The 11,876-nt window shown below is 38.8% G+C and overlaps 2 protein-coding genes across 3 annotated transcripts; one reads left to right on the top strand and one right to left on the bottom strand.

Annotated features, from left to right (window-relative positions):
• The first annotated feature begins 115 nt into the window (after nt 1-115).
• nsa2 (NSA2 ribosome biogenesis homolog (S. cerevisiae)) lies at nt 116-3,024 on the top strand. The gene is made up of 6 exons (XM_040007241.1): nt 116-252; nt 1,501-1,688; nt 1,777-1,927; nt 2,065-2,244; nt 2,370-2,562; nt 2,755-3,024. Exons 1-6 carry the CDS (start codon nt 250-252, stop codon nt 2,820-2,822), a joined length of 783 nt encoding a protein of 260 aa, XP_039863175.1. The 5' UTR covers nt 116-249; the 3' UTR covers nt 2,823-3,024.
• A 1,409-nt stretch (nt 3,025-4,433) lies between these two features.
• On the bottom strand, nt 4,434-8,884 carry tor1 (torsin family 1). Of its 2 annotated transcripts, none has more exons than XM_040007238.1 (5): nt 8,521-8,884; nt 6,731-6,996; nt 6,465-6,640; nt 5,997-6,124; nt 4,434-5,916 (listed from the first exon to the last, which is right to left on the bottom strand). In XM_040007238.1, exons 1-5 carry the CDS (start codon nt 8,717-8,719, stop codon nt 5,672-5,674), a joined length of 1,014 nt encoding a protein of 337 aa, XP_039863172.1. In that variant the 5' UTR covers nt 8,720-8,884; the 3' UTR covers nt 4,434-5,671. The 2 variants fall into 2 exon arrangements, with proteins under 2 accessions (XP_039863172.1, XP_039863173.1); XM_040007239.1 differs by lacking the exon at nt 8,521-8,884 and adding an exon at nt 7,962-8,441.
• Between the last annotated feature and the right edge of the window lie 2,992 nt (nt 8,885-11,876).

The raw sequence follows: 11,876 nt of genomic DNA, 5'->3' as shown, positions 1-11,876 counted from the left end.
TTTTTCTATTCGCAGCGTGTACAGTAAACTTTATCCGTCCGTGTGTTACATTAAACTGAGGCCGGTCAGTTGAAACGAACGGACAAGTGGTTACAGAACGATGACGTCCTTCCTCTAAGTATCGGCTCCGGGGAAAACAACATCAAAAGGACCCCAGCCTGAAGCAAAAAAACACCGAAACTTTGCGTCTTTACCAACTGTTAGTTTCTACGACACGCTTATCGTAACACGTAACTCCGCGCACACAAAATGGTAAGAAATCAAATCGTTTAAAATACACTAATTGGCTTTTATCAGGGAATTTAACGCGTTAGCATGTCGTGCTAGCGTTAGCTTTGGATTACATGTGGCTGAGTGACGCGCTCCGCTGCTCTGAACAGCACTGTGATTCTTACCGTGTCAAAACATTTTGATATTACTTAACCGAGTGCGTTATATTCCCTCTAATGTTAAAATTAAGAACATTTTCGGGTATTTATCTGTGGAAGAGCTATGTTAGGTGAAGCTAAAGGACATTTCGCTCTTCTTTTGTAGAGCTTTTATATTTTAGACAGTGAAGCTGACTGAAGTTCATTTGAACTGTCATACCTTTTATGCGTTTCTGTGTTGAAATAATCTCCCCTTGTCTTTTTACATCTGGACAAACCTGCCTGTTTTGTGTAAAACAAATTCATAATTTAGCCTTTAATGAGTAAACGTTACATGTAAACAATCAGTTACAAGTGTTTTGTCTTTCTGTTTTTTTACCCTTCTGGCCCTTTTCTTTGATATAATATTTGATAAACATATTTCATTAAATTTCAAGTAGATCTAAGCTTCTTAATGTAAATTAAATAACTTCACAGCCCAACGTAGTGTTTTGGAGGTTTAAGTTAAATGCAACTTTTGTGTTGTGATGAAACCATTAAGGTTTGAATTTTTGTTGGCATTTCTGTTTCTGCCATCTGAACCAGTGCTGTCAAAGAGTCAGCTGTTTACAACTTATTTAAATCGTGAATTTTGAATCAGAAAAATATTGTTGACCTCCATGATCAGAGGTGTGTGGGACAACATCTCCAGCCTGCTGCCCTTTAATAAGAATCTGTGAAAACACACACTCATTTTGACAATATGTGCTGACCTATTTATTTTTGTTGTTGTTTTGTTGCTAACCTTGTGCTTTCTACATCTCATTTTTGGTGGGGTGGTTCAGAGAGCTGTAGAAATACCACCAGACTGATCTGCTTTCATTGAGAAACTCGTATAGCTCAGCAGTAAATTCAGATGTGCCTGCTTCACAGCCTCTGGTACTCTTTATAGATTTTTTTTTTTTTTTTTTTTTAGAATTAGACGGTTGTGGAGTTAAATCACTGAACAGGCTGTTATCAGTAGTGCTGGAGCTATGGTGTACTGAATCCTGTGCAGTAGATTTTACTTGAAATTGCAAAGAGAAGCCATGCTCTTATTATATGTTTTAATTGGGTTCAATTGATTTTCATGATTGTTTTGTTTTTCTTGTAGCCCCAGAACGAGCACATTGAGTTACACCGCAAGCGGCACGGCTACCGTTTGGATCACCATGAAAGGAAAAGGAAGAAGGAGAGCCGTGAGGCCCACGAGCGGTCTCACAAAGCCAAGAAGATGATAGGTTTGAAGGCCAAACTGTACCACAAACAGAGACACGCAGAGAAGATCCAGATGAAGAAGACGTGAGTTAAAAAAAAAAAAAGAAAGTCAATTACAAAACACAAAAATACAACTTCCATAAACATCCAAATATCTAATGTGTCTTTGCAGCATCAAAATGCACGAACAGAGAAAGACGAAGCAGAAGAACGATGATAAGACCCCCGAGGGAGCAGTGCCAGCCTACCTGCTGGACAGAGAGGGACAGTCTCGTGCCAAAGTTCTCTCCAACATGATCAAACAGAAGAGGAAAGAGAAGGCCGTAAGTGACGGCAAATATCTGCTCATCAGCTGCAGCTTTTCTAGTTTGTTTTTTCAGTGCCATCTTTCATTTTGCGATGTGCGATGTGTGGAAATATTGTCACTGTTTGTAAACTCCACCTTGATTCATTTCTGTAGGGCAAATGGGAAGTGCCTCTGCCCAAGGTGCGCGCACAAGGAGAGACAGAGGTGCTTAAAGTTATCAGAACCGGAAAGAGACAAAAGAAAGCCTGGAAGAGGATGGTCACAAAAGTTTGCTTTGTGGGCGACGGCTTTACCCGTAAACCTCCAAAGTATGAACGTTTCATCAGACCGACGGTAAGATGGAAGCAGATGACAGACTGAAATGTTTGCACGTGTTACACGTTATATTCTGCACTTGAAGGAAACACCTTTCCTTCACATGCTCATTGTTTATTGCCATTTTTCTGTTCTGTTTTCAGGGTTTGAGATTTAAGAAGGCTCACGTCACACACCCAGAGCTGAAAGCAACATTCTGTCTTCCGATCCTGGGAGTGAAGAAGAACCCTTCCTCACCCCTCTACACCTCTCTAGGAGTCATCACAAAAGGAACAGTTATAGAAGTCAATGTCAGTGAGCTGGGCCTGGTAACACAAGGAGGAAAAGTTATCTGGGGTGAGTCTTTAAACTCAGCTCATTTACATGTGCTGCAACAGTCCGATCACTCACCAGTCTTGGTAAATGATGACAAAATATCAGTGTTGACAAATTGTTACATATTCTTGGATGAGTGCAGCGGTGTGTATATTTACTGTATTTCAGGCTACAAATGCTAAATATTTAAATGTCATCTATTTCACTCCTTAGGTAAATATGCTCAGGTGACAAATAACCCAGAGAACGACGGCTGCATTAATGCAGTTCTGCTGGTATAAGACTTTGGACCTGCCTTCTGACCGTGCCTGGTAGCTGTTGTGTATCCACCTAAATTTGCAACAAGCAATGAAATCTGCAGACTGATGAAGATTTTGGTGCTGAGCTTGGTAACATTGTTTGTAACAAAAAGGACACTCTGAGGGGAAAAAGTGTGGCAATTACTGTGTTAAATTTAATAAATAAACTTGAAATGACACCAGATCCTTTTTGACTCTTGCATACTTGTGTGCACACATATGAAAAATAGTAAAGTAGTCATGATGTTTTCCACTGCGTAAACAGGGATACTGGTTGTTGCTGATAATATTGAGGGTTCAGATACTGTGTTCAACAAAGGAGGACTGTGTGGGATCCTGACGGGCTGTTACATAAAGCCAGATCACAGCTATAATCAGACATATGAGTGCTATGTGTTCATGACGCTTTAACGTCGTACAAACTGCTTAGTTTACAGCAGTGTATGGTAGATAATAATTAAGCACTAGCAACAGGATCCCTTTGCTGTTGAAAAGCATCATAGAAACATGAGGGCGTCCTTCTTTTGCATTAACATGTCTTTGGACCTCATATTGAGAGCTCCAGCTAGAAGATACCAAATGTAAATTCAGTGTATAGAATCAATTCCATAAATGTCATGGAAAAACAAAGGGACAGGCTTTACCGGAATATGAAACTGCCTGTCAGTCAGTTGTCCAGTTGCTTTTGAGCCTCTGGAAATGAGAGACCTTGTAGAAAAATGGCTGAAATTCTAGAACAGCAATACTTCTGTAAAATCCCTTGAATTTAAGTTAAAGGCGATTGATTTAAAACCTGTTGTGGTGGTGTAGAGACTGAGATAAGAACCCAAAATTGTATTTTGAGAATAAAGTTGTTTGACTTGAAAAAACACTGTTAATCTCCACATTTCAACTTTATTCTCAGATAAATCAAACTATACTGTTTTATCCTGAAATAAAATAATGCCCATAAATAAAGATTAATTTCAAAACTCACTATTAGTCTGTCTCTAGTACACGAAATGGGACACATATACTTTGAACTCTGAAATTTTGTCTGTTGCAATATAAAGTTGCACATATGCATCATAAAGCTTAGTTAATATTCCTCAAACTGTTGACATCACACTTTACTTTTGCAGTGCTTAATTTTTTCAATAAAACAATGATTTTTGCTCTGTAATGTGTTTTTAGCTTCACATTTTACTAGACTTTATATTGGCACAAGAGCAAGGTCGTACTTGAATGTATATCAAGTTACGCTCCTCTTCACTCAGACAGGTTCACTCATTTAGACTTTGCACAGTCAGGTTTTGCAAGTTGTTTGATTATTATGCAACTCATGGCTTAGACCCCCTGCTTTAAAAAAGTCAAACCACTTTCATTAAGGAATGACGACTTCATAAAGACCTTGCAAGTAGACGGCTTAACCACTAACGTTTTTTCTTTTTTAATAACGAGTACTGTAACAATTAACATTTAGCTATTTTAATTTGTTTCCGCATGGCTTTCAGATACTCCTTATATAACCTGTATACCACTGTGTCCTGCTATGTGCCTATGTTCTAACCAAATGTTGGGGGAAAAAAAAACAAAAAAAAAAAAACAATCCCACAAAGAAAACTGGATATTTTATTTGTGCATTGCTACTCTGGTGGTGTTTACAGCCAAGAAGCTTGGTAAGGTAAGTTTCCATAAGCACCAATTTTCTCAGAGTCAGAGGAAGCCATAAACAGCTGTGCAGAATATGAAAAAGATCCTTGAAATGTTTTCAAAACCCAACAAAGTGTCAGACTTGGGGGAACCAGCAGATCATTTCCTCCTGTGGAAAGTGCCACGATAACACAAGTGTATGCTCTCATGCTCCCTGCCCTTCCTTTCCCAGACAGTATTGTGCTATGAGGGGAATCATTTTTTACTTTTTTTTTTTTTTTTTAAATCAAAATAAGATAACCAGTCACATACAACCACATTTTTGAATTATCAAAAAAAAAAAAAACCAAAACAATAATAATAAAAATCCCAATTGCAGCTCCAGTGATGAGAAAAGAAAAAAAAAAAGTCTGTGGTGTCCTTTCAAGTAAGATTATATTCATGCATTACAAACATATTCATAATATATTATCATATATAATATATTTGCAATGAATCACATGAAGCTAATTTAAGACATTAACAGTAGCACACATGTTTTGCAAATGTTAATTTTAATATGACACATGTAAAACTATTCTGCGTCATTACTTTTTGGACTGCACAGTAATCCTTTTCTATAACAGCTTCACTGTGATGATCTCACCTACAAAGTCCTCCTTTGACTTAATTACATGTACAGTGGACCAGTGGGGGGGAAAAAAAACAAAAACAAAAAAAAACAAACCTAACTTTAAAAGTACTAAAAAGAATTTAAAATTAAGTAGTAAGGCAGGTGTTTTCCAGTAATCTATATGGATGCATTACACATTCATAAAAACAAATGCACCACAGTGACAGTTTCACTGACTGAAGGACACCCTTAATAACCAAGAAGCTCTCAGGAAAATCTCTCTTTGAGATTCTTGCGACATAAAAGCAGACATCAAGCTCCTTGATCAGTTGCAATGGAAAGTATTTCATTCTTATTAATGTTTCATTCAGCTGGCACTGCGCTCTTCATCAGCCCTTCATTCAGTGCGAGTGACATGTAACACTACAGAAGGCCTCCTGATATAATCTCCATGACCACAAGGCCAGACACAGAAACTGTCACAAAGACCTCTTGAGTCAGCTCTTTAGTCTTTTGGCTGAGTGTTTTCCTCGGGGGAAAAAAAGTGCACATAGTGACCAAGCCCGGCATCCATCAGATGCTGACATTATGTGTAGTAGTCCAACTTGCTCTCTATCGTCTTGCAGCCTTTCACAGAGAAAACCCTCTCAGATTTGGGGAAATACACTAAATCTCTGGCCACCATGTCTGCCACGTCCTGGTTTGGCTTGATGTCTCTGGCTTTCATCTCGGCCATGGCGCACTGGACGACGTGTCGGTACTCCAGAGGCAAGAAAGGGACGAAGAAGTCCACCAGGTTCTTGTCTATCAAATTCGTACGATAAAAGCCACCTGGAACAAAGATTTCCATGTGGAGCAGTTACTCATTTATAAAGGATAATGGCAGAAATATTAGTGTCGTTTACACTCACTTTGGTTGTTGTTGAACACTGACAGAGAGAGCGATGTTTCCAGGTCTTTGAGCTCAATCTCTTCTCGATCTCGCCCTTGTTTCCAGAAATCTAACGCCGTCTGTATAATGCTCTCCCCTCCAGCATTGCTATGACAAAGATTAGAAACATAAGATTTAGCGTTCAACTGTCTGTTATCACTCACAGCCTTTATACCTTTATTTACTTCATTGTTGAGAATAAGTATAGCACACTCCTTATACTGCTAGGGATTTTTTTTTTGTGGACAGCACTGCTCATATTCAGTTGATTTAATAACAACAATAAGACAATAAGAGCCCATTAGCCATTACCATCTCAGAAACTTCTTTCCAAATGTGTTTTTGAGGAGTAGGAGCATTGCTGTTCACATGCACTGTGCAACACCCACACAGATACAGAACCTGCTTAAAGTGACTTAGTCCTGTGGAAATGCATTCAGCTTTTCACCTGAGAAAGATGAAGATTGATTTGCGGTAAGAAACTCCGTCCAGCTTGACATAGTAGTCCAGGTAGGGCTTGATGCTGTCGATCAAGCCGGGATGCATCTTGTCCATCTCGTCAAAAATGAACATGGAGCGTTCGCAGTTTGTGACGTTGCCTTTGATCCACTGCTGTAACTGAGACTGAGGAGAGAGAGGCAGCAGAATAAATCGGACCAAACAGAGCAAGACCACTGGGTTTCAATCAAAAGCTAAATGCGTGGCTCTCCGTACCTTATAGCATGCACTTTGACTTTGATGTGGAAAGTGAAGTGTGGATGTGAACACATGAACGAAGCTGCTGTCCATTCCCTCCTTGTAAATGTTTTCAGCAATCAGCTTACTGACAAAGTTCTTCCCTGTGCCCGTCCATCCGTGCAGGGAGAGCACCAGGGGCTTCTTCGGGTTCTCATTGCTCATGAATCCACTCACAGCTTTTAAGAGGATGCGTGAAGCGATGTGCTGCCCAAAGAGTTTGGTATCCAGGTCATTTCGGAGACCTACACAGCAGAATGTCAAAGGAATTAACGGCTAAATGTATGAGTCTAAAACTATTTTCTTGTATTCCTTAGCCACAGCAGTAGGGCTGCTAAAAGTCTCACCTTCTTCATTATCATAAACCATTTATAAGTTCATATGTTCATGTAGTTAGTGGAAAGATATATCAACAAGTACCTGACAGGACAGTACAAACTTTGTGCGCAAGAAAGAGTAACTGATCAAATGGTTAAAAAATAGAATGGATAAAAATTTGAATAAATACTTTAAAAAAATTTAATTAAGTGCACTGACAGCTTGGGTAACCTCCAATTCTCCATTGGATAAGCTGTGAAGGCGGATGGATAATTAAATTTGTATTATGGCCATAAAAGGTCTGAATCAAACTCCAGCTGCAACTAGGTTTATGGTTCATGTGACCAAAGTACTTTAAGATGCTCCCAGATCCTCAAGCTGACCAGCTTGGAGGATAAAAAATGGCTAACATCGTGCCTTTTAGAAGAACTTCATTTAGAACACCCTCTTAATCATACACTGCACGGAGACGAGATGAGCAGTTAAGACTACCTAGAACAGTGGTGTCAAACATAAGCAAACATTTCCATCATTTTACAGGCTGATAAAAAGTTAATGTAAACATTCACAGCACATTTATACACATCTACAGTGAGCTCCTTCAGTCCTTTCACGAATTTAAAGAGGCAGCAGTGGCGGTCTTTGGTTTAGATCAGGTTACCCGATGGGTCTACATAATGTTCACTGCTGAAAGGTGATCTAAAAGTCTTTTACTCTGATAGTTAGCTTTCAGTTTCGAGGGTTAAAATAAGCCACACCGATAGCACTGTAACGTCGGCGCCGTACGATAACGTAACTAATTAACGTTACAGCTGCCTGCACTTTTAATCGAGGTCAAACAAACCATGTGCACAGAGCTATTATGTTTACACTGCACGGGGCACCTGCTCACCTGTCGCATTGAAGGCGATCCATTTGGAATCGCAGCTTTCGCGAAAGTAATTGTAGATAGTCCGCCCTAGAGTCGCGCCTATACCGATAACCACTGTTGTTGTGATCGGATCAAATGCGTTAACTAGCACGCCGACAGTCAAAAAAATATGCAAAAGAACATATACGTGTCTCGCTCTCATCGTTAAAACTAACTAATTTCGGATATGAGTCGTTTTCTGTGGCAAAATAGTCATAGCACCACGGTGATACCGTGCTAAACATGTAAACCAACTAGCTTCTTGCTCTACAACGCAGAACTTCCTTATTCGTCACGAACACGTGACAAATGCGTCGCTCTACGCTCAGCAGGCAAAAAAATGTTTATCAAGTTTAAAGATGCAAAAAGACAAGAAAAGAAAAGTACTATACATGTTTATACCAATAAACTAGTCGTATCGCTAGCTTATCATGTAGCACATCCCCCGCTCAGCTAACGTTAAAGCGGCAGTTAGCGACAGTTGGGGTGTTGTTTGTGTGCAGTTCAGAATAGGTTCAGGTGTGTTTGGTGGGTATGCTACCTGTCTTGTTGAAAGAAATCCACTCTGGTCGGCAGCACTCGTGGAAATAGTAAAAAATGTTCTGATACCTAGCTAAAATCCCGGTGAGAGCCGCGGCCATGCCGACAGCTATGGTGGTGCTAATCGGCTCTATCGCCTGCGTCGTGCCGGAGCACACCAGCATCCACAGCAGCAGGATGTGCCGCGTACTCGGCTTCATTTCTCACAAATGTCACCGCTTCATAAAACAGAGTAGGAAAAAGACAAAAGCAAGGAGCCTGTGAGCGGAGTGAGTGAACTCGATACAGTCAGCTGGCGAAGGTGGCGCTGCGGTTGTCATGGGTCCAAAGGTGAGGTTGCGTCTTCTTCTCCTTATCTATTTTCGGCAGGATTGACAATTCGCGCGTGACGTCTGCCTCTCCCAGGTCCGGATGTTGCAGTCAGTGACTCCTGCAGGGACGTGCACTCCTTTTTTTTTTCTTTCTTTCTTTTTTTTTTTTTTAATTTTTAAATATTTGTGTTTTACAATATTCTTCCACACTATGTGGTCTTTGGAATTGTGCTCATAAAGCTCCTCCATGGTTTCACATTAGGTCTTTATTTACAATATGTTACAGTAAGCCAAATATCCCCAGGTCACATTGGACTTGTCAACAATCAGGATAGTTTTGGTACCAAGGAGAGGCCGCCATATTTTATATATACTATATATTGTTTTGTTGTCTTGTGTATTGTGAAGCTGGTCTTTAGGTGGAGAGCATTGCCAAACACAAACATTTCCCACAGCATAACAGTTATGGAGGAAAATCACTGACCTCAGCTGCAGACTAAATCAGGATATGACAGTTTTGAAAGACCATTCAAAATTATTGCAAAATTCACTGAACTTCTGACGGAGCCATTTGTCCAGTAAAAACATCTGTTTAACATCCAAACTCTTTTTTTTTTCTTTTTTTTTACTAATTCTGGTACTTACAAAATGAATTGTAAGCTATTCATGTATACGTAATATAACATTTTACATAAATAAAAAAGAAACAATACAACAATCTTTGCACTGATATTTATTTTTAATTGTATAAATATGACAGCTCTGGTTCTGCTATAATGAAACAAAGGCCTCAGGTGGACCTAAGGAAGAAGGTGGTCTGATGTCTTTTTGATCCTGATCCTCAAAGAGCTGAGCACTCAGCATCTATCTGCACTCCAGTGCCAGTCTGATCACCATGGTAGTATCTGCACACTACCATGGTGATCAGACTGGCAGGAGAAAAAGAAGAGCATAGAAATAGAGAGGACAAAAAACAAACTATAGGAGAGAGAAGACAGTTTAACAGCATCTGACATAACTAAAGGAGGGGTCACCTAATCTACCCTGACTAAAAACTTTATGGAAAAAGAAAGTTTTAAATACAATCTTATAAAAAAAGAGTGTCTGGATAGTCATGGGTAGCGCTCTGGCTGTGGTGTTTTGGATGAACTAGAAGCATCTCACACAGTTTTCAGAAAAGTCTGATAATAGGTTATTAAGAAATTCTTAGACAAAAGAAGGATTTCCATTTCTCTACCATGTGTCATGACAAGACTGAGAGTGTGATTAAGATGATGGATGGGCTCATTTAGAATTTGAGATAGGCCAGTTGAGTCTATTAATCAATTTAATGTAGTGTTAAGGCAGTCGTGTAATTAGAATGTTAAACCGTGGCTGGAAGTCTTCAAATAAACCATTGATGTGATCACAAAACAACTCGTGAATTTTTGCAATTAAAAAAAGGTGAGAAATTGGTCTATGACCATCTAAGGCATCTGAATCAAACAAAGGTTGACTATGTAATGGTCTAATTACAACAAATTTAAACCTATCTGGCCTTTTAATTAAAATAAACTGATCATATTTCAAATAAAAGCCCAAATAATGGTAAGACAATCAATTACATCTCTGTCTAGGGTTAGTTCATCAGTAAGGATTGTTGCCAGTTCTACTCCTTTTAAGTAGGAAATGGGTCTTTTAAACCAACATATTCTTCCTTCAAGAAATTAACACTCAAAATAGAATAAATATTAAATAATTTATTAACAAGGACTTGGGAGAGAAAGACGATGTTCAATAAAGTTAAGTATTTTTTTCTGCTGTAAATAATGATTCTATCTATATAAATTATGTTGCTTAAATAGATGTTTAGACTGGCTTGTTAGCTATTCTGGGAGCAGGAAGAGCAGTGAACTACAGAAAGATAAGGAATTTGATGCCACGTCTTCACATTAAATGTTAAAAGATGGGTTTCCAGATCCATTTTAATAAAAGTTTATATAAGCAACTTTCACTTTCAAAGTTTATCCTAAACCAGTGTGAGGCATCACTGCTTTGACTTGGTCAAATCAATAGCGTATCATGAAACTTTAAAGCCAGTTGTTTTCCAGATTTAGTTTTCCAGTTTCGTATTTGCACTACAGCTCTGTGGATTTTCTCCACCATCATTTACACTGACAGGGACCTCGTAATAGCCGGTATGAACAGTAGAAGCTGGAACAAAAACACTCAACATGTTGTTTTAGCTTTTCTTTTTTTTTTAATTGGCTAAGTCTCTGGAAATTTAAGGAAAATGTGGTTTTCTTTTTTCTTTTTTTAAACCTCTTGTTGTCCTCTCTCTCTCTCTCTCTCTCTCTCTCTCTCTCTCTCTCTCTCTCATCCTACACTTTTATTCTGTTTCTCAGTTCTGGATTACCTCTGTGCCCCTGTTCTGCATACTTTCATCTGTCCTTCCCTGTCAGTCGTTTGTCTTTTCGTCTTCCAAGCAGTCAGTTTAGTTTCCTTCTCCTGGTGTTGTGTTTCCTCAAATCACAAAGCAAAGAAGGACATGTTTATGGGCTTAAATTATGAATTCAAATCTTGCTAAAGATAGACCACAGTTAGGGTGCTTCCTAGCCCTAACCATTTTATCATCTTTAAATGTCTCAAAAATGTGTCTAGATGTCATAACATAAAGTGAAATTCATGAGTTAACTAGCTATTTCCACCATTACTGTTTTTTTTGCCTATCATATAAACATATATTCTAACATATATTTGCCACTATTTTTACAAACAATTAGATCCAAACAGATCATTTACATACACGACAGCTTGATTGATAGAATTCTTTATGTCTTTTTGCAATGACATGCAAAGATTTGCAGGCTTAAAAAAAGCCCAATTATTTTGATACAGATCAAAATAATTTCCCTGAATATTTGCAAAAAGGGACGTTGGGTCTTATGAAGTATTTGTTCTCTAAAAGCCCTTTTAAATCAGAGAAAGAAAGCAATATGCCCTGACTTTTCACCATACTACATTACTTACAGCCCGAAGAGTTCTGTCACACATGGCTGGCTTTATT

The sequence above is a fragment of the Simochromis diagramma genome, unplaced genomic scaffold (assembly GCF_900408965.1).
Source record: "Simochromis diagramma unplaced genomic scaffold, fSimDia1.1 OVJJ01000682.1, whole genome shotgun sequence".
Lineage (NCBI taxonomy): Eukaryota > Metazoa > Chordata > Actinopteri > Cichliformes > Cichlidae > Simochromis > Simochromis diagramma.
This window is presented reverse-complemented; position numbering and strand designations above follow the sequence as displayed.